The 26437-nt window shown below is 29.2% G+C and overlaps 1 protein-coding gene across 1 annotated transcript in view; it reads right to left on the minus strand.

Annotated features, from left to right (window-relative positions):
- E23 (Early gene at 23) overlaps nt 1-20130 on the minus strand; it is a 102741-nt gene extending 82611 nt beyond the window's left edge. Inside the window, exon 1 of the mRNA XM_065499279.1 lies at nt 19213-20130. Coding sequence (XP_065355351.1) covers nt 19213-20015 — 803 coding nt within the window. The 5' untranslated portion in view covers nt 20016-20130. The remainder of the gene's footprint in view (nt 1-19212) is intronic.
- Between the last annotated feature and the right edge of the window lie 6307 nt (nt 20131-26437).

Raw genomic sequence — 26437 nt, forward strand, 5'->3', positions numbered from 1 at the left:
CAGAAAAGAAATAATCAAGAATAGGGGACTCAATGGTATTATGATATCAAAAAAGGAGAACTAAACCAAACTAAGGAGTACTTTTTCGTTCTTCAAAATGGTACACATAATTCTGAATGAGTTAGGAATACAAAATGTGGGTCTTTATGGTACTTTTTTATTCTAATAATACGTTTCGAATGTGCTAGATAGTTTTCATATTACAATGAATCAGTAAACATGAAACTAGAGACTTTTTTATTCTAATAATACGTTTCGAATGTGCTAGATAGTTTTCATATTACAATGAATCAGTAAACATGAAACTAGAGACATGTTATCCTAAATTAGTATTAATTCACTAAGGGAGACTTAATAGTACTATTTCTTTCTTCCAATTGTGGTATGGAGTACTAAATAGCTGACTCCGTGCAGCTAGTTAGTACTCCATACTTTTATCAAATATTTGAAAACAACTAATTTTTTACAAACATTTTGCATTCTCTATTTTAAATTAAAAAAAATAAACAATAATTTGGTTTAATTATCAGGAAATTCTCGTGTGATCAATATTTTTAAATGAGTTTGTGTCATTCTTTATTAACAGGTTTCCTTGCATAGCCTGCGAAAGGTAGCCTGCTACATCATCTGAAGCAATTATAGTAATACACCCAGCAAAAACTTAACTTCGCTTACAAAGCTACAATTGCTACTTAAGTAATGTCTTTTTTAATAACTTACTTTTTAAGTATACTGTTTTTGTTTTTTAGACTTTGCTATAAAATAAACAAACAAAACAAAAAAACTGTTACTTTTTTTCAAATTGCCCATCTTTTTATTGCATGTTTATTTTTAGAAAAACAGAAAAGAATATGAGAGGCTTAAAGCACAAGGGATTCAACGGATTCTCATCCGTTAGCGAGATATAGCGACCAAATCTAGCACTTGTGATTAAAATACCTGTTTCGCTTGGAGCACAAGGGGTACATGTGCACTTAAACCCCTTGTGCTCTAAGCAAATATTAAAATTCGTTTTTCACATGGTCTGAATGAGTGAATTCAGATCAGTGATCAGCTAAAATTTAGCGAGTAATTCCATCACTTGTTATCAAAGCACCTGTTCAAATACGTTAGTGCACTTTGTGGATTATTTGCCAAAAAAAAGTAACATAAAATAATGGAATCGAGTATATTAATAATAGTTGATTGTCTATTATTTTTGGTACGTAAAACCATTAAAAATTAGTGAATCTGATCATCTCATACAAAGATAATCTTATGAATGTGCAAAAAACCTTCACCCAATAAACATGAAAGCTCGAAATGTTGACCGAACCGTGCAGTTACTATCCCAACTTCCTCCAAAAAAAAGCGCCAAACGCATAAAGTTCCAGAAATTCAAGAACCTACAGGATATTCTTTGCTATATGCCACCAATTTACTATGAATGATTTAAAACACTTCCTCACAATAGAATGGAAGATATTCCGGAAAGAATCGAAAGTCAAAGTGAGGATGAAGATGAGCCTGATGATGTCATGGAACCTGATTATGACGACTAAAAAATGCAACAGAGAACCATAAAAGCGTTTCTTAACAAAATTTTATTTAATAATATTTAGTCTATTTGGTTTTCTTATAAGGTAATTTAGAAATTTAAAGGTAATTTTTGGGTTTTCTATATATAAAAGATGCTATTTTTTATCGTGTTAGATTAAAATATACCTCAGGATCTCTATTAATTAAAAAGTAATATTCCAGATAGCATCTAACATTTTTTATTGTAAATTAACTTTAACCTCTTTTTTCTCATAATTAAACACTAGTCACACAGCATTACTGTGTGAAAACCATTATTTGACGCACAATAAAATAACTAAGCAGTTGTGTAGTGAGTACAACAACAGACTAGCAAACGGATGGTTGATGGTTCGACTCTTGTCTGCGACTTATATTTTTTTTTATTTTTTGTTTGCAAATACAAAATTCTATAAATAACTCTACTAATAAAACAACTTATTTCCGGCCAAAATATAAAGGATTACTTTTGGGACATCGCGAACAAAAATAATGAGTTCTTACAGTAGAAAAACAAGTAGTCGAATCGTCAAATTCCCCTTATTTTTCGGCTTATTTGTCAGTAAAGTTTTTGCTTGGCAATTTAAAGAAATCTTAAGATATTTACCAATCTGCTTTTTGGGATATAGGATGAAAAAGTCTATTTCTAATTTCTAAATTTTGAATTTTTCTGCTGAAAATAGATTAAAAGTAAAAACCGAAGAATAGTTGTCGGATTCCGTTTCGGTTTCGGTTTTAGGCCTTGAAAAAACGATGTTTCGGTTTCGATTAAAACCGAACACGAAACACTAATTTTAAATAACTTAACAATTCAAGTTGCTATTACTTATTAGGTATTAAAATATATTTAATAAAAACTACCTTCTTATATCAATTTATCCCTCTGTTACACGCAACTGATCTAGTTAATACAGGCAACATTTTTTTTATTGTAATTTTTTTTAAACACCATAAATTTTAAGCTATTTTTTGATAAAAATATATTTCTACTGCAATTTTATTTTTATTGTTCTTTTAAATACTTTGAATTTAATATTTTTTTTATGTTTTCGAAATAAAAAGTGAAGAGATTATTTTCAAACGCGCCTTTCTTTTATTGATATCAATTTGATACATTGCGACTAGTGTCGATTGAAAATGACTGCGACTAACGGAGGGTTATAATTATTGTACCTTTTATAGGTAATACCTATATTCCTTGAGAATGGTGAAATGGGGTGTCCCAATGCTCTTTTTAACTTCATAAGAACTAGTCAATGAATTCCCAAATTGTGAATTCATTGATTCTGTTAAAATAAAAATAAGAAAAAAGAAACGTCAAAAACAGTTGATTGAATTTTTGCAGTTAAATCAAATGAAACAAATTTAGTTTTGGTTGGTAATTTTTGTGAAATTAAAATAAATGTAAAAACAGTCGTTTTAAACGATTTTGTAGTCAGAAATTTGTCGGTTAAAATTACTGATAAATCAATAGTTTCTGATGTGTTGTAATTTGTTTTTTGTGAGATAAAACTAAAGAAAACTCACTTATTTTTACATAATTTGTTAGTTATAAAAACAACATTAAAAAATGAATAAAAAACTCATTTGATTCAGATGAAATGTTGGCGGTCCGTTTTTTAAATAAATTAATAGAGATGGGATTCTACCCGGTATTTACCCATACATTGGGTAAATACCAAGTAAATACATTTTTTTGAGTATTTATAAAAAAACATTTGAAATGCTGCATCAGCAATTTCTGATTGTCAATCTGCTAAAACATTATTTTAAATTACTCATTTGTTTTATTGTTTTTAACACCATGTGTTTACCAATTTGAATATAAATATAATGGTAGACCTAGCGAACTATTAAGCTAGAGAGGATTTGTAGTCTAAACATTATTCTTCGGTTTTTACTTTTAAACTATGAATTTTCAGTAGATAAATTAAAAAATTAGAAATGATAAACAAACTTTTTATTTGTATTAAAAAAATAGTTATTCATTTTAGATTCTAGGCAAGGAAACATCAAAAACTATTTTTGTGGCCGCCCCAATATATACCCATCTGATTTGTTTTAATAGTACGCATGAGAAGCTGTGATGAAAATAGTCTTCTTTTTTGTTACTGTATAAATTTATTTAGGATTTTCTACTTCAACAAATACCTTAATTCCAGCCGAAGTCATATTTCAAAAAAAGCATATAACAAATGCTAGATGGTTTCGTTATCACTATGTTGTGGCTACTACGATATTTGGCACGATAAGATATAGTGCCAAATTTTGTTTATACTTCTATTGTAACTATGTAATACATCTTTAGTATCTGAAACTTATTGAGAACTTATTTTAAGCCGGTAATAAATTGAAAGTTGTAAAATTAAAAATTTTTCATTAAAAATTATAGTTTTATAGGATCTTGTTAGAATGACAATATTATACAGAAAATAATATGTTTCATTGATAATTTTTAGATACGAAAGAACACAATTTGACGATACAAAACAATATTTATTTGTTAAGGGCAGGTCTAATGTACAAATGTACATATTTAAACACATACAAATATGTAGGTACAAATCGTACAACTGCACAGTGGTTTCCCTTATATGGACAAGCGGTCAAAAATCAATATCTCCAAAACTAAAAAAGCTAGGGTCTTCAAAATTTGTCACCTCATAGCATGAACTTGAAGTTTGCAAATTTTTAAGAAAAAATATTAACAACTGTAGCCACAGTAGCCCTTTGATCTTTGAAGGGTTAATTGGCTTTTAGATTTGTTTTATGAACTTTTGAAATAAAGTATTTCAGTATGAAAATTCGTTTGTTTTAAACAATTTTAGTAAATTTGTATTCCATTTTAATTCATTTGAATTATACACTGAACAAAAAACTAAATTAAAATGTTATACAAAGTTATATAATGCAATATGAGGATTACAAAGTAATATAAGGTAGTAAAGTAAAATAAGACATTAATATATATCAAATATTAATAAAATTTAAAACGCATTGACTTAAACTACTTGTTTTCTTTGTTGGCCTCCAGAAATAAATGGATCTGAACTTAAAACAGCTATTTAAAAGTTCTGTATTTGTAGCATTGCGCGATATTTTTCGGGTATGTTGCAATCTAAACTGTTTTATATGCTTATTTTTTGCTTCAGCTGCTTCCTCCGATAATTCACCTATTGACACTACTACATGCTTGCTTACCTCAGCACCATGAATCTGATTTTTATGTGCCGATGCAAAAATAAGACGGCGGGTTAGTATATTACAGATTACACGCCAATCCGCAAATTTCCGCAACTAACTTCAGAACTTTTATTATCTTAAGAATCAGATTAATACAATGAAAAAGAAACCTACGGGGGAATCTTTACAAAAAAATAGGTCAACTAAAACATTAATTTCACAAGAATTACAACACATGTTAGTTTTTATTATTTTCTAAAGATAAATAATAAATACCTTTAACTTCAAAATCCATTGAAAATAATTTATTTTTGTATACTACAGCAATTGCAAGACCGTTTTGAAGTGCACTTTTGCTTTCAATTATTCTACCAGCGTTCAGCTGCGTATGGGCGGAACCACTGTGAACTGGTGCAACAGTTTACTAATTTAGTTTTTTGTTTATCCATCAGCATATCCCATGGGTTTCAAGACACTTCCGAATGTGTTTCTTCTGTATCGCTTATTTCGTGTTAAATAAGATTCAAGCCCAACCGGTTAATAGACTTTCAATGTAGGTCAAGATTTGTGGAGATAGTAGACTGACCAAAGACTTAAACTCATCAACCAACCGGTTGAAGTAATAACAAGAGAGTTTAAGAAAATAAAAACAAAACAACAGAAAATTAAATACAAATTTATTGCATTTTTATGTCGAATACTTTTCTAATTTTGTACAAAACAAAGTTCACGAAAAAGTCACTTCGGCCTCTCCTACAAATGAAGATTGCTTCCTTACGCCATGCATAGTGGTTTAGAAAAGTTTTTTTTTAAATAATTCGGAACTATTGGAGATATTCTTACGAAATATCACATGGTTGGAACTGAGGTGTTTTCGAGTTGATTTACGTTTGTAAAAGATCTCCAAAAATCCATTTATGATCGGAATAAGCTGAAGTTTTAATAAATATAACTAGTCCTTGAGAAGATCTTCTAGCTGAAGAGATATTTAGGTTTATTTTGTTTTAATTTTGTGGGTAAAAATGTTGAAAATTTAATTTTAAATGCGAATATCTCCTAAGCTATAAGAAATCGGAACACAAACGAAGAAATAGGATTGTTTTAAAATTATAACATAGCCGAGTTGTCCTGCTTTGAGGATCCCTGGTGGTCCCATTAGGAACAAATTCAAAACACAAACTCTTCGCACATGTGAAATGCGGACTAACCGTTTAGAAGTTATAGATTTATTTCCCTCTTTTTTTTATACCACTGTACGTTGTGAAATTTGACTTATTTATTTCAAATGAAATTTTTAATACTCAGTTCATTTGAAATAAACATTTGTGATGGAAATAGTTTTGATTTTAAAAATAATCCGAAGAATTTTGAATAGAAATAAAATCTAAATAAAAAAAAGATGACTTGGAGACCCACGTTCTTTGTACTTGTCATGACTATTCGATGTCAAAACTAATATAACTGAAAATTACTTTTTAATAAAAAAAGAATTGCAATGGATGACAGAAATATTTTTGTAGAAAATAAAAGATAATAGTTTTTGCAAAAGTACAAATGTTTGCAATTAAGCGTAGAAGGCATAGAAGGTATTTAAATTCAAAAAGTACAATATAGCCACCCAGAATTCGTCAATAATTTGCTTAAGCATTTGACAAGCTTTCCGTTGATTTCTGATAGTAGCTTAAGCTAGCATAAGTATAATATTGTTAGCCATAGAATAAATGCATAGAACGGAAGTAGAGAGTAAAATATTACTCTCTTTTCACACAATACAAAAACAAAATACATGCAATACATTCTCATGAATTAGGTTTCTGACATCAGAATTAGGTTTTTGGCTCTCAGTTACCTAAATATCTAGTTGTTGTCTATGTTGTTAGTCCTTAAGTCTGCTGTCAGAAACATAAATAAGTCTTGCAACAACAAAATACATGTAAATTAATGTATTTTATTGTTGTGTCAACCATACATACATTCTTGGAGAGCAAATATTTTTAATATATTTACTGTCACTTGCGCCTCTTATTTTCAAAAATATCAGTAGCAAAAAAAAAGTTTCCTAAAAGTAAAAATAATAAAGAAATTAACATTAAATTTTTCACTTCATTTATATAGTAATTGCAAGGTTGGCTACCTAAACGGTTAAAAGATAATGGTAATTTCGATAACGAATAATAATTGTAGCAAAAAAAATTAATTAATTTACTTTTTATACCCTCCACCACCATAAGTGGTGAATGAGGGTATATATAAGTCTGTCATTCCGTGTGTAACATTGAGAAATATTCATCTGAGACCCAACAAAGTATATATATTATTGATCTTTATGAAATTCTATGTCGATTGAGCCATGTCCGTCTGTCTGTCTGTGTAAAACACGCTCACGTCCAAAATAGGCAAACAAAATTGGTAGACTTGCAAAAAAAGAGTTTATTGTTCTCCTAAGCAGTTTGGTATTGAAAATCAGCAAAATCGGTTCAATGGAACCAGAGTTATGAACCAAAATGTGAGACAACCTACAAAAAAACTTGATGATTTTAACATAGTTTTTGTTATTTGTGCAAATATATTGCAGATAATACCATAAAATTGTACACACGTTATTTTTATGTTAAAAGGACTAACTCTGGCGAAAATTATAAGAATCGGTCCATGATGTCCCCTAGCCCCCATACAAATTTCTTCCCGAAATATGGTTATATGGTCTGTAAATGCCTACAAAATTGCAGTATCCACACAAAATTCAGGAAAAATAAGTTTCGTGCTTAAACAAATTACAACTCCAAATTTTTTGTGAATCGGCCCATATTTGACCGTAGCCCCCATATAAAGTTCATTTCCGAAAATCACTTAAATAAGCATAAATGTCTTATAAATATCGCTATTAAGTTGAAAGTCGTCATAAATAGTCTCCATGTATACCAAAATCGCTATACCTAATTCTATAAAGATCGGCCGACAATTGGTTATAGCTCCCATATAAGGACCACTTCCAAAAAACACATTAACCTTCATAAATATTTAAAAAAATATCAATATCAAAACAAAATTTTACATAGATCCATAATTTATACTTAGAAATCACACTACAGGATTTTGTGAATATCGGTCCATATTTGACCATAGCTCCCATCTAAGGTCCACTACCGAAAATCACTAAAATCCTCATAAATTTGTTACAAATATAGTTATCAGGTTGAAATTCGAAACAAATTTGTTCAATATATACAAAAATCGATGTACCAAATTGTATGATGGTAGGCCCATTATTGGTCATATTCTCCATATAAGAACCACTTCAGAAAAACACATTAACCTGCAGAAATATCAAAAAAAATCTGTACTGAACGAAAATTTTACACCGATCAGTAATTTGTATCCAAGAATCGTGATACAAGATTTTTTAAATATTGGTCCATAATTCGGCATAGCTCCCATATAAGGTCCACTTTTGTTAATAGCGTTGTTTATATGAAATTCTATTAAAATAGCCCTCAAATACTTAGGACCGTAATAGGTCCATATATTGAACCAAAATAGTACACAGATGAGTAATTTTTAAAATCATACTACTGAATTTGGTGAATATCAGTACATAATTGGCCACAGCTCCCATATAAGTCCATAAAAATCACGTTACATTATTTTATGACAATCAAATCATAATATGTCATAGCTCCCATATAAGTCCCACAACCAAATATTTTGAAATTTGACCAAATATATTTGTATACCCTTTTTATACCCTTCAGCTTCGTGAGAAGGGTATATATAAGTTTGTCATTCCGTTTGTAATTTCTACATTTTTCATTTCCGACCCTATAAAGTATATATATTCTGGATCCTTATAGATAGCGGAGTCGATTAAGCCATGTCCGTCCGTCTGTCTGTCTGTCTGTCTGTCTGTCTGTCTGTCTGTCTGTCTGTCTGTCTGTCTGTCTGTCTGTCTGTCTGTCTGTCTGTCTGTCTGTCTGTCTGTCTGTCTGTCTGTCTGTCTGCCTGCCTGCCTGTCTGTCTGTCTGTTGAAATCAATTTTCTGAAGGCCCCAGATATCTCCGGGATCCAAATCTTCAACAATTCTGTCAGACATACTTTCGAGAATTTTGCTATTTAAAATCAGCAAAATCCGTCCATAAATAACGGAGATATGAGCAAAAATCCGAGACAACCTCTGAAAATTTCATCAAAAAACACAATGTATTGCATGCTTTGACAAAAAATCAACAAAACGTATGGTTGGATGTGCAAGCTTTGCGTATTTTGTTTTTTTTTTGTGTTTTGTTTCTTTTGGCGTTGTTGTTGTTTTTTATACAACTAAACTTTTGTTTGGTTGTGTGTTGTTTTTTTTGACGAAAAATCAACAAATCGTATGTTTGAATGTGCATGCTTTGCGTATTTTGTTTTTCTTTTGTGTTTTGTTTCTTTTGGCGTTGTTGTTGTTTTTTATACAATTAAACGTATGTTTGGATGTGTGTTGGTTTCATTGCCTTGCGTATTTTGTTTTTGTTTTTTCTGTTGGTGTTCTGTTTCGTTTGGCGTTGTTGTTGTTTTTTGTGTTCTTGATAAATTTAGGATGCTGTACGCTGAAAGTGGGCAATGTACATACATACCTATATACTAATTATAAAAAATAATAATGCATCCACAACAAAGGTGAAGGGTATATAAGATTCGGCATAGCCGAATATAGCACTCTTACTTGTTTATACTCTGTTTCATCACTTGAGGTTAACAGGGAAAAATGTTGATCCAAACGTATTAACTAATTACGTTCTAATATAAATTTAAATTATAAATTGCTGAATTAAATACAATTTTTTGTACATTTGAAATAAAATATCTTCTGCGTAAACTAGTCTTTCTAACAATTGTTATATTATTTCAGTTGTTATACCATCATATTTAGGTGTAGGGTATTTAAGATTCGGCACGACCGAATATAGTACTCTTACTTGTTTCAGTTGTATTTTTCATTTTATTTCTAGAAAACCTACTTCAGTAGAATAACACCGATAAACGTCATAAATTACATAAATAAGAAGAAAAAAATCAGTACTACCTAATGAGAATGCCAGTTATTGAGAAGAAGAATAAAAATGTTTTTAATTGGGAATTTAGCATAAAAACAATTTTACTAAAATACTAATTTTGTATTCCCGAATAACCTTTTAGCAAATTTATAGTTTTCACAAAAAAAAAATAAATTAATTTACTTTATTCAGTTGTATTTTTCATTTTATTTCGTGAAAACTATAAATTTGCTGCTGACATTAAAAACATTTTTATTCTTCTTCTCAATAACTGGCATTCTCATTACATTGCATTCCCAACAACAAGCTTACACTATAGTATTTTAATACAATAATACACTCGATACAATGATACAAGGGGTTTTGTGAATTATGCAAATGAAGCCGTTTACTATTGTAAGTCATTGTATTTATATTGTAGTGAAGTTCACGCATAAATATTTAGGCTTTCAAGGTCATATTTTTCTGTCTACTTACCTCTTTATCAAAATTCTAGAGAAATTTTTAAAATGTCGATGAATTATGTGTAAACAAAAATAACTTTATTAGTATCGTAAAAACTCATGAAACATGGTAAACACTTATCTCCCTCCGTTATTCTCTCGCTCTCTTTAGTTATTTACTTTCTGATTATGTAAATTGTACGTTTATACTTGCGTATGTACAACGCACAGTGGTATAGAAAAAAGAGGGAAATAAATCTGTATCTTCTAAACGGTTAGTTAGTCGGTTTTGAATGAAATTTCACATGAGCAACGGGGAAGTGTTGTCGAATTTAAGTTTTGACAGAATTTACCTAATATTGAAATGCATAATGGGACATTTTATTTTGCTATAGTATCTATACCAGGCTGGGTATCGGTACCCTTTACAAAATACATAATTTAGAAAATATTGAACCATCTAAAATGGGTTACTATATTTTGATATCGACTATGCAATTTGAGAATTTTTGCTTTTAAATTGAATTTTACATAAAAAATAGGCGTTTTTTTATTTAAAAAATTTGACGTAGTTAGCTTTTCAAAAAGTATAAATTCCTTATACTTCTTAGAATTTTGTAGATAACTTAAAAAGAAAAAAAACTAGCGAAAATCGCCTTTTTATACCCTTGACCTTCGTGAGAAGGGTATATATAAGTTTGTCATTCCGTTTGTAATTTCCACAATATAATTTTCCGACCCTATAAAGTATTATATATTCTGGATCCTTATAGATAGCGGAGTCGATTAAGCCATGTCCGTCAGTCTGTCTGTGTCTGTCTTTCCGAAGACCCCAGATAAGCTTTCGAGAAGTTTGCCATTTAAAATCAGCAAAATCGGTCCACAAATGGCTGAGATATGAGGAAAAAACCAGAACAACCTCGATTTTTGACCTATTTTGACCTATATCTGGATTACTAAATCATTAATATAGACAATATGAATATCTATGATAGAAGTTGGACCTAAAATGGGTCAAAATCGGAAAAATATTTTTTAACCAGATTTTTATCACTAAATATAAAAAAAATTTAATCAATCAATCAAAAATTTAATTCAATCTTCGTAATATGTTGTTAAAAAATTGTATGACCTTCGAGAAAACGGAATTTAGTCTACAGGAACAATAAGAGCCAGTAGAATAAACAAGCAGCCACTTAAGACTAAAAAAGGAAGTGAGAGGCAGTTAGACTTCCGTGCGGAGAGAGAAAATAAACTTTTTGTTCAAGTTGTGTCTTCGATATAAGATGAACCATTGAACTCAGTATCAAGATTCTGCACTGACAAAAAGGAAAGAACTGAGATACGATTGCCATTATTCAAATTTTTAAAAACAATACGAAAACCAAACATTTTTTTTACATTGAAGAAAATTGTTGGCATATGGCAACAGTATAAAAAAAATATTTCAAAAAAAAAATTAAATTTGTGTTTCTTTGATCAAATCTATTTTATTATTATAAAAAGTATATTTTTAAAACTGTTTCATAAAAAGATGAAGCGAAAATGTTAACAGTATCATTCATTATCATTTTATATCACTTTTTCTAAATTATTTCTAATATATCATCCAATAAGAAAAAACATGAATATATTAATTTTATAAATTGCTTTAATTTTAAGTTCGCTTGAGAGAAATAACAGCCGATGCCGAAGAATGTTTCCATTTTGATAGATAATATATGTAAGTAACAGGCTTGGGGGGTAATGATTACATTGAGTAATATATTACAGGTATAATTACCATTACTTTGTAATTGTAATTGGATTTTTGCAATTACAATTACTTGTAATGTGTAATTGAGCAATAGCACATTACAATTACATGTAATTTTAATTGAATTTTTCTATTACAATTACAAGTAATTGTAATTGCAAAACTTTACATTACAATTACATGTGAAAAATATCAATTACAATTACAAAATTAGGAAAAAGTAATAGTAATATGACTAAAAATACGTAATGATTACTTTCAAAGTATTTATTATTAAAAACATATAAAACTACAGAAGTTATCAATTAATTATTAATATAGTGCGCGGTAGAATGCCGACTAGTACTAGCGAAACTAGCGAAAAATCGTCTTTTTTAAAATTTTTAAATTAGAGTCGGTCATGATTTTAAACAATTCTTTTTCTGTTTGACATATACATTTGTTGTTAGTCTAATAATATAAAAATGGAGAAAATAGGAAAATATTTGGACCCTATTTTCAAAAAACTGGAGTAGGGTAAGTAAAAATTTTGAAAATTTAATTTACAAATGCGAATATCTCTTATAGTTTAGGATAGCTACGACCAAACGAAGAAATAGCATCGTTTTAAAAATGCAACATACCCTTTTGGGAACCCCTGTCCTATTTTGGGAACCCCTGGCTGCGCACCTTGTGGGCCCATGATGTCCAAATTCAAAACTTAAACTAAACAATACTTCCACTTTGCGCATGTCCCTTTATTTTTTTTCTATTCAACTGTATGACGTATAAACTTGAAACTCCTATCCCACTAAATTAGGACATTTACTTCTCAAAACTAACATAACGACCATGTTTGAAATATGATATACGAGTATTGAGCAAACGAGCGGTTATCACCAAAAATATATAGGGAAACATCATAAAACAAGTCATGTTTTATTTTTAGGAGGGTAATGAATTCACTTTTTACTGTGAGTCGCTTTAATGTATATATGTTTCAAAACTTTTATACTTTTTATGTAAAATAATTCATATTAAAATTTAGAAATGTAATTGAATTTAAAGTAATTAAATTACATTTTATTAAATTATATATCCTTTTTCTATCAATTACTGTTAATTGTAATTCAATATTTCAAAATGGCAATTACAATTACCAGTAATTGTAATCATAACTCTTCAATTACATGTAATTGTAATTTAAAATTATCAATTGCAATTACATCTGAAGTAATTTAATGGAAAATGTAATTGGCACCCCCCAAGCCTGATAAGTAATATGGTGTGGCCTTGTCACAAGTGTGGTCCTTTCAACCCCACTTGACTGTTCGCGCGCTGTGAACGACGTAAATCAACCTATTGCCTATTACCCCCTGTCTATACTTGACAAATATTTATAACAATTAATGACGTTTGTTGTCAAGACAAAGTTGTCTGTGCGAAAGCACTAACAATTTTGTCATAACGAAGCAAAAATACTAATAAATGGAGACTATACTGGATAATTTTTTAGCATGACAGATTTTTAAAAATCTAGCAGGTATAGACAGGGGGTTAAGTATTAAAATAATAATGTATAAAAATTAAGATATATTTATTTCAAAATATCCATATTGTTTAAATTTGATATCCTTTTTCCTTCGGAAAATTTGAGTCCCTAAGCATTATATAAGACTAAAGCTACGTAAACACAGTTGTCAGATTGTCATAAAATGTTTATTATCACAAATTTGTTATGTGTTGTTAATAGGGGGTCAGACGGCATGTATTGCTTGTGTATTGGGACATGTATTCGACGTCAAAATTCACTTTATACATACGATTCATAATTTCCACGTTCGAACGTAAATATTTATAAAAATTATTAAATTAAAGCTTTCAGTTGATTTGATCGTAAGTTGGCAACGCTGTATTCGATTTCGAATATTCAGTTAAAGAACATTGTAGAAAGTACACCACAGATGGCGTATGTATTAGAAACCTCTAGACAGTTAAAGAGAAATCTAGAGTGCAGATGGCAGTGTTATAAATAGTAGCAGAGGTTGCAGTCGTTAGTGAGTTGATCAGAGACGCTTTTCGAATAAACATCATCTGAGTGCCTTAAAGTGTGTTGTGTTTGAAAGTAAATTCGTGTACATTATAAATTGTGTCTGTAATTCTGAGAATTTATAAACCTGTATAAAAAACATTGAGTGGCTATTTAATTCTGTGGTTGTTGTACATTTTAAATAAATAAAGAGTTGTTACAATTTTTAAACTACTAAACGGCTTTTATTTGCAATCAAAAGTATCCGGTTTATTTAAAGGAAATAAACCAGCGTTTTGAAAAGGTTAAAACGTAACAATATATTTATTTAAAACATTTTTAAATAACAATAAATATATTCAATGCAATGAAACTTATTTTGTTATGATTTTTCTTTACTCTTTTTTGTTTTGTTTTTTTATTTTGCACTCAAACAGTGTTGTATTTCAAAATACAACACTGTTATACACACGAAAATAGAACATGCTCTAATTGCCAAAAATGTCACGAGTAATACACATGTATTTTACATACACAAAGTCTCATATGGATCACACGGTATGTATGTATATGTTTACATGTGGAAAAATGTCCCAATACATGGCACAAAACACAAGCAATACATGCCGTCTGACCCCCTTTAACCATGCAATGCATTATTATTGGGTGGAAATCATTCGAAAATGGAAGATACCATTTTTGAGATATCCTTTGTTGAATGTAAATTTTTTGGTTCCATAAAAAATGAGTTTTAGGAAAATATATTGAAACTAGGATGCATTACCATTACAATGAGACCAATATTGTAAAAGTTTTATACGCGGTTAAAAACTTATATAAGTACATACATACAATTCAAACTGCAAAATTTTACACCATTCTTATATGAAATTTTAGCTTTGAAGCTCGATAGAATCCAAACCACAAAGGAATCTTAAGGAATTTCAAACAATTTGGAATTGGTAATGTAGGATACCTTGTCGAAATATTTTGTTTCCTCCCAATCTTAAATAATTAAAATATGATTCCAACAACTGTAAAACTCCGGTTTGTGTCTTTACTAAACATATTTATATTTATTCAGATAATACATTTGAATTAAATGTAGGATACTCGTATTAATGGTCGCAATTGAAAAATTCTATTATTATTTACAAATTCGGTTTTATCAACCAAGAGAAAAAAATTTATATTATTTTTACATTTGATTGGAACAGATTCTGAAAGGCCATGTTGAGTAGATCATGTTTGTTGAACAAATTTATAGTCCTGCTGGTCTGAATTATTTTTAATTTGGGTCAAAGTTTTAATTTTTTGATCGAGGCAACATTTTATTAAGGCCCTAATTGTGTAATTCACTTGCGTTAAACTCATCACCTACGCTGTTGTGAACGCGTAACAAAAAATATAAAATTTTATAAATCACTACGGCATTGCGTTTAGTCAACGTCGAAATATTACGATGTCACTTCTATTGTCAAATCTCTACGTAGTCGTGGTTGCCATTGTATAAGTTGATACTTAAATTTAAAATAAAAACATACAAAAATATGTACTTATATCGTGTTGGCAATGCTGTAAGCCAAACAGCTGTATGGCGTTTATTTACTTTTGAATCCAAAAAATATTTGTTCAAAGAAGACACAAAAATATAACAAAATAAATATTAAAAACATAAAAGTGAAGTTTTCTGCTGGGGTAGAGAACGATACTTGTTTAAGCTCAGTACCGGAATTCTGTAACTTTTTAACGACAAAATTTTGTCGTTACGTTATCAAAATCCATAAGTTAACAATACTTATCGTTAAGAGATACTCCGAATTGAATTATACTGATTATTTTCGTTAAAAATAGTCGGTAAATAACGACATTTGCCAGGTTAACAACAAATAAAATGTTCCAGTTAAGCCATAACGATAATTGTTAAGAAGTTAGTTTTGTAACATAAATATTTGAAATAAGCCGTTCTTTGAAAGTACGATTGGTCAACCTTTTTGTGTTCGTTAGATACAGACTGATTTGAGTTTTAAATATACAAATTAACTTGCCTTAATTATCATTTGGTTTTAAAAAATAGTTTTCGAATTTTAAGAGCTACTTTTATATGGGTCATAATATCCTTATTTAACACATTTCTGGAGTGTATAATGTTTATCCCTATATTCAAATTTCATAATGAGCAATTTATTTAGCGATGTGATACGAGTAGGTATAAACTTATATAAAAGCTAAAAAATCGTTTTTAAGACCGTTTTCTGAGAAGGAAATTCATCCGAACTTTTCGACGGTCCTTATAACAACAAATATCTAAATTCTGAATCAATGATCACTTGTGGTGGCATAGACATATGGATTACACTGGGTTACTTTGATTTTTAGAAAAAAACTCTTGTTCTTCTGTTTTCAGTAGGTTTCGCGAATATATGTATTTGAGGGAGCTGGTTTTGATTTTTAAATATAAATGCGATTATTTATTCACACGATACAATTTTATCTACCAACACGAAAATACAGTGAACATTTAAATAAATAAAAATGATTTTTTTAATTTTCAAAATATTGATAAATTTCAATTTTTAACTATATTCGTCGTTAATATGTATTACCGAGAGAAATCGTTAACTTCAAATACTGAATATTAAATTCGTTAGAGCAACCGATATTTTTCGTTACTTAACGACATCGGTAGGAATAGATATTGTACAATTTCAAACAACTGCAATCACAATAACGTAAGAATCAGATGTTACAACGCGAGCAGTCACTTGCTTGAACGCAGTGATATGCAAACTGTAATTTAATACGTTTTATAAAATTAGGGCCTAAATGAAAAAAATGTTTTAGGTTAATGTCTGAGAGAATTCTTATTATCTTAGTTATATTGTTAAATTTTATGGGGCTAATTTTTGTGGAAGATCTTAACCTTCTTTAGGGATCAATTTAACACTTTTTTCAAGAAAATCAAAAAACCGAAAAATTTCAGTGGGGGTCACCAAAGATACAAAAGTTGTAAATAAAGCTCTTTACGCTTAATTAGCAAATTTATATGCTACATTTTTTTTAAAAAAAATCGCCAAAAATCCATTTATGATCCGAAATGTAAACAAATTTTAATTTTTCTTTATCGATCTTTAGTCACATCACAAGATTTTAATGGTTGCTTTAGAAATTTAACTTTCAACAAATATTTCATAATTTATTATCTCAAGTCCTAAAAACAAATTTGAGTCAATATTTTGAAATGGGTCTGAAAAAACATTTACCCAGCAGTCACCACTGCAGTGGAGGGAATTCATCAAGTTTTTATTGCAAATCTTTAACCTTCTAACCCGAAAACTTTAAAAAGCTAAAAAAAGTTGTCGAATAATTTTTTTTAGGGTAATTATGGCCCAATGAACTCAGAACATCCATCAGGTGCAAAAAGGTGAAGAGTGCCTCAGGGCATTGTTGCCGGTTTAGGTGTAAAAAACAATAATTATGATACGATTTTATTGAAAAACTAATGAAAAAGAACTAATAAAAAATATTTCGAATAGTTAATAAAACTTTGATTTAAAAAAAAATGGCACACAAAATTTCAGGTGTCAAAAAAAAAAATTTTTTAATTTAAAAAAAAATAATTATAATTACTTTTTGAGATAATTGATGTTTTGTAATGCGTGCTTGAGACGCTCTTGCGGGTTAGAGGGTTAAGTTTTCAAGTATGCATGTATGTAGTTACAAAAATTATTATGGATTTCCGTTTTTGTGTTAATTTTAATATTTCTTCCCAACCTTTGGAAATTTATTATATAAAATTAAATTAAAACAAAATTGGATATTATTCTTTTAGTATTTTTTAACCCGACTTTATGAAAAAATCTTTAAACACCTTCATATGTATATAATAGAGTAATAAAACAAGTAAGAGAGCTACATTCGGCTGTGCCGAATCTTATATACCCTTCACCAAATAATACTTCAAAAAACAAATTTTAAATATTTTTAGGTAAACAAAATTTATTATTTTAAATTTTTTAAATTTTAAAAATTCTTTTTTTTTTGTTTTTCAATTTTTTTTGTTTTTTATATTTTTTTTTGGTGAAAAAAAATTCGGGTTCGTTGCAAAGGTCTTTGAAATATCTGTCATTAGATATCCATATTGTCTATATTAATGACTTAGTAATCCAGATATAGGTAAAAAATCGAGGTTGTCCTGGTTTTTTCTTCATATCTCTGCCATTTGTGGACCGATTTTGCTGATTTTAAATAGGAAACTTCTTGAGAGCAAGTCTTGCAGAATTATTGAAGATTTGGATCCCGAAGATATATGGGGTCTTCAGATAATTGATTTCAACGGACGGACAGATAAACAAACAGACCGACCGATAGAAAATTTGAAATGGTTCATTGGTTATATGGAAACTGCGGAATACCTATTGCATCCAACAGACGGATACCGGTAAAAGAACTTAACTAATATTCAGGATATATAAGATACTTTATATAATAAACAATAAATTTAGATGTTTATACAAGTTTAACATTAAACTTTAATAAAAAGTAAAATTTTAATGGCAGATTTTTAATACAAACTATTTTACAAGTGAAAATGTAAAAATTTAGTTAAGAATATTTTGTTACTTAAGTGAACGAAAATCTATTCGGATTTTTATTTGTTCTAATATCTATATATCTTTATAACTTATAAAAGTGTTACAGTAATTTTGACTTACCTGCACAATCAACTTTGCACGATATTTTGTGCAGGTAAGTTAAAAATGCAGTTAACCTCAATGCACTTACCTGCTCATTGATGCTGGTAAGTGCATTTACAGTTTACTGCCCAAAAAAGAAGCTAACGGCAAATAATTTACATGAAGCTTTGTGATTTTTCCGTCTAAAAATAACGTCAAATTGATATTTTAGCTACTTTTAAAATTATTAAGAAGTTTACATCATATTTTTTCATTCAAAATCGTATTTTTCTTATTTGTTTTGATTTAATTTTGTATTAGGCAGCTAAATTAAATTTTTTCATGAAAACCAGTTATAGCTTCCAAAAGTATTATGCACTTATCTTAAATGTGCAGGTATGAACAATGCACTTAAATTAACGAATTTATACGGAGTTTGGTAAATAAATATACAAAGCACAAGTTTTGTGCACTTATATGCAAAATGCTCTTAAGTGAAAGGCAGGTAAGTCAAAACTACTGTATAAGTACTTATGTGTATTAAATAATTTTTACTTACCTTGAATTCTTTGCCAATGTGACTTTGTTCAGCATACTACAATGGTGTTGGTTGCGATGATCATGGATAATTGTACTCCTATCTGAACCAATTGAGGCTGGATCATTTAACAGTGACTGTTGTTTGGTCAGGAACGTGTCCAAAACTCCATCAGTCGAAGAAGTAGATTGTATGACTTTATGTTTGGAATGCAAACAAGAGTTAAATGCATTTGATTTGAAACAATTTGAATTTATGTTGGCATTTGTTTGAGTATGAAGTGGAGAAATTTCCGAAGAATTGGTTGATGAGTGTGACACTATTGGCGACGAAGAAGGTATGGTATGGGGTGGTTTTAATTTTCCATTTCGCGTCTCTATTTCTTCTCTTAGTTTTTCATTGTTTTTCGTTATTTTTATTGTATCGGTTGACCTATTGGCTTTCGATTCATCCATTGCTGACATCGTGGCTTTGTCAACATTCAAATGACTAAATATCTCATCATTTTGATCATCAATTGACTGAAAACAGTTTATTTTATTGCCTGTAAGTTTATTACAATCTTGACTATAGTTTGGATGATGATTTTTATCATAGTGATGTTGATTTTGTTGCTGATGGTGGCGATTAAATTGGTGTTGGTGATTTGACGAAGTTAATGGACTCACTCCGCTTGATATATTTGGCGTTGTTATTGTTGTATTTGAAGTAACTGTTGTAGTTGTTGTAGCAACTGCTGGTACTGATGTATTCCCCGATGATTCTGGTATAATTGTGCCAAAAATATGCTCGCCAAAAATGAAAAGATCTTTTGAAATTATCATTATTACAATTTTGAATATAGACGAACACACGAACAAATACTCAATTGCAATTTGGAAATCACTGTCTATATTTTCTCTTTCTTCTGATTTACTTATATGTATGTATATGAATCTGTTTTTATTTGCTCGGCATCTGTAATTTTTTTTTATGTTATTATTGAAATATTCAAACTACACCAAATATATGCAGGGGTTATTATATAGAAATTCTGTTTTATTGGAGTCCATACAGTTCGGATAATAACGATTATATTAAAGTTACAAATTCAAAAAGTTTGTTGTTTTGAAATTGATTTAAAAATGTGTTGGAAAATGGTTGAGTTACGGTTTTATAAGTTTAAAAAACGCATTTTTTGATCGAATTTTCATATTCTTCAAGATCTAAGTTGATCGTGAAGTAGTAAAATATTCCTTTCTTGTTTTTGTGAGAAATCATACTAAAGTAGCTTTCCAAAACATGTAAGTGAATTAAAATTGCTTAAAAAATTAATCAGTTGCGTTAATTTTTGTGATAACATGTTTTAGGTTTCTTTTCTTTTTATGAACATAGCTGACAGTATTTTGCTTTAGTTGAAAAGCATTCTGACTTTAAACTACCGTAACTCAACCAATTTTCAACCGTTCTGTTAAAAAGTTATATATTTCACACAAAATAAACATTTTTTAAATCAGACCAAAAATGCCATATTTATGATGGTTTGAAATTGAAGCATCAAGTATATCGTTATTTCACTAACAAAGATACTAAACGAAGTGATCGAGAAAAACTACATATAAGTATTTCTGTACTCAATGGACTCCTACAAAACAGAATTTCTACATGAGAACGGGTACGTATAAAAATAATTATTTTTATTGTTATCTATCTATGTATCTATGTATATAAATAAAAATCAAATGTCGTTCGTTGGTAATTGCATCAGTTCTTTTTGTCAAATGTTCTTCATAGTCCAACTTAGGTTTTTACGGAAAGAAAAATTGACCATGCCTAATTTTACGCCCATTTTTTTCGATTTATCTAAAATTGGAAAACGGATTTTTTTTAAATGTTCTTAATAATCCAATTTATGTTTTTACTGAAAGAAAAATTGACCACCCACTTTTTAAAAAAATTTACGCCCACTTTTTACGATTTATCGGAAAACGGCTGCACAAATTTTGCTAATTTTTATTAAATAATAGTAATCCAATTTAAGTTTTTACTAAAACAAAAATTGACGACGCACAGTGGTGTGAGAAAACCTAAACCCTTACTTCGATTTGAATGAAATTTCACATGCTCAAAGGGGAAGTGTTGTCGAATTTATGTTTTGAATCTGGGCCTCATGAGCCCAGGAAGAAATAGTATCATTTTTAAAATTGACCATACCCGAGGTGTCCTACTTTGGGGACCCTTGACCCAGCTCCTGGTGGGCTCATGAGGGTCAGATTCAAAACTCGACAACACTTCCCCTTTGGGCATGTGAAATTTCATTCAAATCGAAGTAAGGGTTTAGAAGTTACAGATTTATTTCCCTCTTTTTTTTTCTCATACCACTGTGCGACGCTCACTTTTTTCGATATATCTAAAATCGCAGAACGCCTGGACGGATTTAGGTATTTTTTTTGTTTAAATGTTCATTTAAATGTTTATATAAAAATTCACAATATCTAAATTCGCTAATAACTTGGCCAATAAGCGTTTAATCAAGAAAAGGAGCTCGATCTGTGATCACTCATATTTCTGGCCAAAAATCGATTTGTTTATATAAAAACCCACAATATCTAAATTCCCTAATAATTTGGCCAATAAGCGACTAATCAAGAAAATTGATAGGAGCTACTAAATCCATCATTGTGATTTCTGCGTACTTGAAACTAACAGGAAAGTATAGTTTTGGAGGCTTGGTAACTGTTGCATGGACATTTTTTATAGTTTTGTTTGAGGAGACCATTTCTCGAAATGGCCAGTATTTGTTGAGCTTAATCAATGGACAAAAAGGTAATTTTTTATGAGATAAATATGAAAGTAAATTGAAAGGTATTTTCAATGCCATATTAGAATTTTTCGTGTTAGTTAAAAATATTCATACTTTTGTAACCTTTTACATAGAATTAATTAACTAATTAGTTTAAATTAATACATTATAAACCTCATATAAATTCACCGAAATCGGTTGTCCGTTTTTCGAAATTCAGTCTATTTTCTCCCTTATTTAGGGTTTGTGGTTCCGAGGAATAATGCGAGTTGCCAGTTAAGTATTGATGCACGAGCAAATTTATCATTTAAAAGTTATTCGGGAATACAAATTAATATTTTAGTAAACTTTTGTTTTCATATGCTAAATTATTTTACGGAAATCCCGTTCAGGAATTCCCGAACTCCAACTATTATTTTAGTTGGGAAAATCCAAAACTTTTCTTGGTAAATTCAACATTAAATTTCGAGTAGTTACATTCACAATGTGTAAAATTTTGTGTTAATAAATTTCTGTTTTACGCTGTTATTGTTCTACGGCATACTGTAATTAGAGTTCTTCACGGTAATTCCGCAAAATTTTCAATCCCGAAATCCCGGGAAATTGTGCGAAAATTCTCGGGCATTATTTTCCTTATTTTTTTTTTTGAACTTGGCTTTTTCTAAAAGATGCTTAAAACTCCAAAACAAATGCAGAAGATTCATACAACAAAAAAGATTTCTCCCAAATAGTACAATAACAAGTTCATTATTCAAATTATTTCAAAAACTCGTGAATGTTCAGGGCTGTCACAGTATTCTATTATGATCGAAAGTGGAATTATTTTAGTATGTTGCTTTTTCACAAAGAGTAAAACGAAAATTTTTTTATTTCATATTATTAAGTTTTCTTAAAGATTTAATTAACATCATTACTTAATTTTTGATTTAATAAGCAAAACATCAACAATTCAAAATTAAAAAATAAATAAAATATTTATTTTTTGTGAATTAACAGAATTAATTGGAATCGAACGAATGTAGAACAAAATCGAATGAAAATTATAGCCATTTCGATACAAATGACAAATGTTGACAGTTTTGTATTAGGGATGCCAATCCCGATCCCGAAAATTCCGATTTTTCGGAATTAACAAACCCCGGAGAATTACGATATGTTTGATATTTTATGAAGATTTTTGAAGCACCCAAAATACCTATAAAGCTAAATTTCAGCATACTTGTAATACTAATCTCGCTTCCAAACGGAGCCTGATTCAATTTTATCACAATATTAATTATTATAAGACAATTAAGAATGTTCAAGTTATTTTCTTAATGGGATTAGGGACAAATGTAGCCCGATTTCAGCAATACTTTACAATATAATTTCAGAGCACTTGGAACTTATTTTGTGCAAAATTTTATAAGGATTGCCGTATATATTTATGACTGCTGTGGATAATTTTGTTTATTTATTTATTTATTTATTTTCAACAACCCAGGCTATTTGCCATAACCGGTTATAAATTTCTACTTACAAATATTTTAGTCAGCTCCTTTCGTTTGTGCCCTATCGTATTTTAAACAGACAGACGGAGATTTTTTGTTATAAAATAAAACAATACTTTTTATTTTTAATATTAATATAGTTATTGTAAATAACTTTTTAACTGCCTTACCAATTTTAAACAATTTTTCTCATAGTAATGGTACGCTTTCCTAAAAATCCTCTTTCTATGAACATAGCATATGAATTCAATAGAAAAGTTATAAAATATTCAGTTTTGTTATGGATTTCTCACTATTATTAAGTTCAGAATACGGATATAAATATGAAATATCTCTTGTGTCAAATTTATTTTAATTCAATATATTGTTGAATTTGATGTTTTTGACGTTTAACTAAAATCCCGAAGAACCAAAAAAAAAACCGGGGTCCCGAAAAATCCATGGATTCCGTGATTTACATTTCTAAAATCCCGAATCCCGGGATTTTTAAAACCTAGTCCAGTTTGGCATCCCTAGTTTGTATATAACCAAAATTAGAAATCGGGTCAGTTTATTACTTTATATTAAATTGTTAATGGATTGTTTTATTTGTATCCAATTACATTTTAAAACCAGAATTTATTTAGCATTTTAACGAAGTCTACATTATTAAAATTTAATAATTTGTTCTAGGCAGGAATTCCGGGGATCCCGGGAAATTAAAAAGTGCGGGAAAAGAAAAACTCTAACTGTAGTTAATGTACATATTACAATTACATACATATGTATGCATAGAGAATTATACATAGAGACGAGACACTCCGATTTGTCAAACAAAAATACAACAAATCCTATGTCTTATACAACAACAATATACATTGAATAGCATGTATTTTGTTGTTGCAAGAGTTAGGCTTAATATATTTATACAAATTTTAAAATTTCAATAGTTTTTTTTTTAATTTATACTTTCTAGGTAATTTTTAAGTTTTTCCCAATTTTTTGTTGCATTTCAAATCTATTTTTGTTTTTGGTATTTATTTTTAATTAGTTTAACTTGTTTAGTTATTTTTTACTTTACTTTTTCCTTTTAGTAGGTATTTTTTATATTACAAAGTTTCACTGTGTGTTTTGTATATTATACAATCATGTGGATGTTGTTTTTTTTTTTGTTAAATTCCTGTAAAATAATTTTGCATTAATTTCTCTGCACAGTGCGATGTGATGTTTTCGTTGCCGTTGAACTTGGATGTACTATGTATCTGCTGTATATTTGCACAGACGTCGTTAAATAAAAATTAAATAATAAATATATATTAAAAATAATCATATTAACAATTACAACAACGTCAACCAATAATTCTATATACAAACTCGTATGCACGTAAATACATATGTACATACATACATAAATATATATTTATAAATATACATAGTATATGTATATATATTTACATAGTTATTAAATTTTATGTAAATATATGTATGTACTATGTATTTATGTAGGAAAAAATAAACACCATCCAACAATATATGTACATACATATGAATGTATGCATAAACAAATGTACATATGCCGAGATTTTATATATTTTTTGGTATTTTCGACTTTTTTGTATTCCGTGAACCGCTTAGCATGTTCTTTCACTGACCGATCTCGTTTTTAACTGATCTTGCTGCAGTAGATGAAGACAACTGGAAAACAAAGCAGTATCAGTAGTCGTCAGTTGTCCGTCGTCAGTAAGCAATATGTGTACCGAATGCTTGTTGTTGTTGTGCTTTGTGTTTTGAGTAAAGTTGTGTTGTTATCTCTCGTATCCAGTATCTATTCGACATTTAATAAAAGAGAAATATACAGAGGAGTAAATTAAAAAAAATTCACTTCAAAAAAGAAAATGATTAAGAGATTGTAAGAAATTTTAATGCAAGCAGAAATTAAAGAATGCCAAAGTAGAAGCACAACTTTAAAGGCAACTGCAATTAATACAAATGCAGCAATAGGAAATTTCACCCCCATTGAGGTTTATTTGGTATTGAGATTAAGTTCAAACAACAACATAATTTAGTTATCAATGTCAGTTCACTGCTTTATGTAAGATACAAGTAAGAGCCGAATCTTATATACCCTTCACCAAAGTATACATTAAGATAAATATTAAAAAAATAGTTGGTAAAAAAGGTAGTCGCTATATCGACTCTGCTATCAGATTATACATACATATGTATGCAGTGTTTAAAAAACTAGACTACAAGTAGCAGTAGCAACGAAAAAACACAAGTAGTCTAGTTAAAAAATTAATAAAAACTCGGAGTCAATAATTACTACTACTACTGCTACCTTCACATTTTGGTAGCAGTAGTTGTAGTAGTACTAATAAAAGAAAAATTTTAAAGTAGCAGAGTAATTTATTTTCTATTGCTACCTTAAAAAAGAAAAAGTTTTGATGTAGCAGTCATTAGTTTTTTATTAATTCTGCTACTTTTAAAATTTAGTAGTAATAGAAGTAGCAGTTGAGGTAGTAGAAGAAGTAGCAGTTGAAGTAGCAGCTAAGTAGCAGTTGAGGTAGCAATAAAATAAGTCAAAAATAAAAATCTTCAGCCAAAAAAGTATATTATGTGTTGTTGTTGTATGTTGAATGTATATTTGTGTATGTTGGTCGTGTTGTAAACAAAAGTTCGGCTTTTTTGTTATACACACAGAAAACACGATCTTTCTGTTAGCAACACGAACATCTGAGACGAATAAAATCGAATAATTCTTTCAAACTCTCTCAAAACAAAAACAACACACAGTGTTTAATTCTGTCAATTTTGGTGTTATGACTGAAGATTTTCTTTTTTGTCTACTTTTATTGCTACCTTAACTGCTGCATCAACTGCTACTTTACTGCTACCTTAAAAATTAAAACTCGATATAGAGCAGTAGCAATGATTTGTATTTTTATGCTACTACTCCATTTACAATTCATGTTTTATTACTACTGCTCTGTTAAGA

The sequence above is a fragment of the Calliphora vicina genome, chromosome 2 (genome assembly GCF_958450345.1).
Source record: "Calliphora vicina chromosome 2, idCalVici1.1, whole genome shotgun sequence".
NCBI lineage: Eukaryota > Metazoa > Arthropoda > Insecta > Diptera > Calliphoridae > Calliphora > Calliphora vicina.